This window comes from Plectropomus leopardus, unplaced genomic scaffold (genome assembly GCF_008729295.1).
Source record: "Plectropomus leopardus isolate mb unplaced genomic scaffold, YSFRI_Pleo_2.0 unplaced_scaffold15794, whole genome shotgun sequence".
NCBI lineage: Eukaryota > Metazoa > Chordata > Actinopteri > Perciformes > Serranidae > Plectropomus > Plectropomus leopardus.
This window is the reverse complement of record NW_024616938.1, coordinates 1-4,211: the sequence shown is the minus strand read 5'-3', so window position 1 is coordinate 4,211 and position 4,211 is coordinate 1. Positions and strand designations below refer to the sequence as shown.

The following is a 4,211-nucleotide window of genomic DNA, read 5'->3' as shown; positions in this document are numbered from 1 at the left end:
CAATCATCCTGCATCCAACATCTTAGGTAAGTAAATGAAAAGAATACCACAGAAAATAATTCTGTTTTTTTAAATTTACTTAACCAGGTCAAATCTGGCCAAATCGGGTCAAAGTAGGTGAAATCGCCCTTGCCGGTGTACCATGGATGTGTAGGTTTTTGATAATTTATTGGCAAAATGTGCTTTAACTATTTGCTATGTAAACAACCCTTGTTATTGTGATACTAAACTACTGGGTTATTGTTACTAATACAATAATATAGAAGTGGCCTTTTAATCCTCCACTGCAGCCAACTGTGAACAGTTTTCATTTATTTTATTTATTTATTTCTTAATTTTCAGAGTATTGGATACAATCATGACATTGCCAGTTTTTTGCTATTGATTACAAAAACTTAGTAATACACTTTTGATGATTGAAAGTATTTTAAACCAGCATTACATCAATTCTGTTTTGGTTGTTGTTTTTGCCTTTTTAAACCAAAAAATATATTTAGCAAATTAAAATAATATAAAGTAAATATGATATATAAGACAAGTTTTAACTACTTTTATCTGTATACTTTTGCAAGATTAGTATATAATAATGCATCATATTTTTCAAGCCAATATGATGATTTGCTTGTAAAATGTAATTAGTATCCTGTGTTAAGAAGGTTAATTTTTAAATATAATAGGTTACAGATCACTGGTTACCCTGTTAACATTGTACAAAAGTTGTGTAACTATTTCAATTACTTCATCAAAGTAATTCAACTTATTAGCCTACATTTGATTACTTTTGGATTACTTTTCTAATAAATGTTTTAACCAGGACAACAAAGCTGAAAAGGCCTAAAAACAGAAGTGCATAAATATTGCACTCAATTTTTTTTTTTGTCTCAACGTCTTTGCTGACCAGCATTGTACAAATATGCCAAAATAAGGCATTACTGCACTGCAAATAACCACTTTGTAATCATCTATTAGTAGCTGTATCAGTAATTGATTATCTTGTAATTTAATAAATATAACAAGTCACATGTAACTCGTTACTCCCCAACACTGACGTTAAGTAAAGTATTTGTTTGTTGTTTGTTGACTACACTATTTAGTATTGCTACTAATACAATAATGTAGAAGTGGTGTTTTATTCCTCAACCTCAACAAACTGTGCACAGTTACTGACAACTGTATATTGGTGTTTAATAAATAACAATACATCATATTTTACAAGCTGATCTAATGTTTTGGTTATAAAAATAGCAAATAATCAGTATCTAGTGCTTCGTTTGTGCTGAGAATAACTTAGCCATGTATATATTGAAAAGTGACACAATGGCATCATAATAATATTCCTCATATCATTTAACATGACGTAGAAATAATCAGTCATTTATTCCCCACCAAAATTATTTTAAAAAAGTATATTTGCACACCATTTAATAATTACAAAACCACAATATTCAGTAGCAGTCACAGTTCACTGTCAAAAAACTGCTAAACCAGGTGTTAACTTTTTTCATACATTAAATTACATTTTGCATCAAACCTACTGACTGGACCAATGTCTCCAGTAATGCCCTGTTTTCTGATTTAGCTGAAACAAGCTGCGTCCAGTAGAGCATGAGCACAGTCCTGAGCAGTGAAAGTAGACAGAAGAAAAATCAAAATTTCTCTGAATGTTTAACTGAAACAGAGAAATTCACATGAAAGTGATTAAAAATCCTGCAGCTGCTGTTTGAATGTCCCATATAATCATCTAACTCCAATTATTTATTTATATTTTAATGATATTTATTGTCAGATAGTTCCCTCTCTGTCTTAGATTGACTCATATAAATCTTAATAGCTCATACACATATTAACAGTTTTTGAAATAACAATTATAATAGTGATAAACAGATTCTGAGGGTTTTGATATGCTTTTCATTGTCCTTGAAGCCAAGTGTTTTTGGTTGAATAATCCTCCTAGTGTCGAATTATTTCTTGGGTTTTGGCTGAGTCTTCAGTAAGCCAGTCCTATATTTCTCAGTCTGGTAGACATCTGACTCGATGGGCTCGCTGGAGTCGTTCAGTGTTACATATACGTTCCCGTTGACCTCAGTGACCTTGTGAATCCTCTGTTTGACGCCCTTGGAGCGCCAGTGTGTCCTCAGGGGTTTGGCTGTGGGATCGTCCACAGCCTGGTAGAGCCCTTCCCCTTCTGCTAGTGTGATCTTGTACTTGTGCCACGGACACACGATACACAGCTGCCCGTTAAACTCCTGGTGATGGCACAGCGGGAAGTTGTTTAGAGAGATAAGACAGTAACAGCTGCAATGAAGATCTTACAAGAAAACTTTTTAAAACTATTTTTAAATACACAGAAGTCTTCAGAAGGAGCTTTGCAGCGAGCTGCCAAAAAAAATGGTTAAAAGCATGAAACGGCTATTTCACTGCAATATACAGAGAACACTGCATGTCACTTACCTCAATGTCTCCATACTGTAATGCACCACCTGAATCTGTAAGAGGAAGTAGTTAAAGTCATGTATTAGAATATTACTGAGTAAAAGTATCTGATATTTACTGTAATGTAATATCAAAGGTAATTTTATCATATTAAATGTACTTAAGTATTAAAAGTACAAGTAAATGCTGTTAATAAAAAAGCAAGCAGTCAGAATTTCGAGAATTATGAAGTTTACGTCTTGGTAACATTCGGCATCTTAAAAACGGAGTGTATATTACACTTTCAGAAATTCAAGGTCTTTTTTTTTTTTTTACAACTTCAAGGATTTAAAGAACAAAATCCAATTTTTCCTTCCCTCCCATTCCTTCATTCCTCCATTCATCCCGCTCTCCTTCCTTTCTCTCCTATTTTCTAGTAAGTCACTAAAATGCTTAGAGGAAATGTAGTGGAGTTCAAGTGTCTGTGGGTCCTTAAAAAGTCTTAAAACCAATTTGATAAATATTAGGTCTCAAAAGTCATTAAAAAAAACTAAATTTGAATTTCTGAGGTCTTAATTGCCACAAACATTTTATCTAATTTAGTTGATCTATCTTTTAATGTCTTTTTTTCAAAACGAGTCAAGCACTTCGGAATGACAATGCATTTTTCTGACATTACAAATCTCTAAGCTCTGTAATCAGTACTGTCTTTTTACTTTATACTTGCGCTTTCCTCTGGGCAAAATGTTTATTAACCTTACTTGCTCTGATAACCATATTCCTACATTAAACCTCCGCACAGGATTTCATATTTACTTTATACTAACATGCAATGCTTGAAAGAGAGAGGATTAGCCCAAAAATCAGTCTTGAATTTGGATAAGAGGTATCTTGAAAAGGTCTTAAAAACCAATAAATGTAAGTGTCTGATACCTGAAGACACTCTGGTACAAGTGAGAGTTGACAGAAATATAAAAATATTATTGTAACAAAGTATCTGTTACATTACGCCACTGCTGATGAGTTAGTGCAGAAAATAAATTTAACTCTTAAATAATAATAAATAAATAATAGGATGATGAATGTCACCATCTTTAAAATGTTTCAACAGGGAAAAAAAGGTGAGGACAAGCTTTACAATTATAGCTTTATGCATTACTACAACACACACACACACCCCCACACACACACACACACACACACACACACACACACACAGAAAGAGCTTACGGTAGCAGCGCACATCCATAGCATGAAGCTGCCCCTGGTGGTACAGGACGAGTACATCTCTGCAACCATTAACAGTCTTGGTCACACGCCCAGCCTTGACAATGTCCTCCTTCTTGCCGATGAAGTGGGAGGCAGGTGGAGGAGAGGAAGGAGGAGGAGAGCAGGAGGAAGAGGAAGTCTGAGACGTCTCCTCCTCAGATGACATGTTGATCACTTTGTACAGCAGGTTTCCTGGTATGAATAAGACTGTAGTTTATGAATTCTTTCAGTTATGAGGACATTATTAATCGTAAAGATGACAGTAATGCATGCTGGTTTTATGCAGACCAGTTAGACTTAATTCACCAGCAAAGCAATTCACATGAAAAGCAAAAGTGACAGGATTTGTCTTTGTCCAAATAAGTTTACAAAATAAAATAATAACACACATATGACATTAGGGCAAGGCTGTCAAAAAACAGCGAACATTGAAGAGAGAAGTAATGCCTCTACACTAACGACGTGAGGACAGCGTTTCGGTACTACTTGGATCATTTTACACAAACTGCAGTTCACCATTTGGATAACTA

General features: G+C 34.3%; 1 protein-coding gene across 1 annotated transcript; it reads right to left on the bottom strand.

Annotated features, from left to right (window-relative positions):
• Positions 1-1,519: 1,519 nt before the first annotated feature.
• Positions 1,520-3,881, bottom strand: LOC121964499 (Rieske domain-containing protein-like). The gene is made up of 3 exons (XM_042514704.1): positions 3,643-3,881; positions 2,452-2,486; positions 1,520-2,246 (listed from the first exon to the last, which is right to left on the bottom strand). Exons 1-3 carry the CDS (start codon positions 3,845-3,847, stop codon positions 1,962-1,964), a joined length of 525 nt encoding a protein of 174 aa, XP_042370638.1. The 5' UTR covers positions 3,848-3,881; the 3' UTR covers positions 1,520-1,961.
• Between the last annotated feature and the right edge of the window lie 330 nt (positions 3,882-4,211).

Excerpts from the sequence above, each read along its gene's own strand:
- LOC121964499 (XM_042514704.1), bottom strand. The coding sequence starts at position 3,847 with ATGTCATCTGAGGAGGAGACGTCTCAGACTTCCTCTTCCTCCTGCTCT. Across the intron at positions 2,487-3,642 it reads TATGGATGTGCGCTGCTACC|ATTCAGGTGGTGCATTACAG; the intron begins GTAAGCTCTTTC and ends TTCCTCTTACAG. Across the intron at positions 2,247-2,451 it reads TACAGTATGGAGACATTGAG|GAGTTTAACGGGCAGCTGTG; the intron begins GTAAGTGACATG and ends TGCCATCACCAG.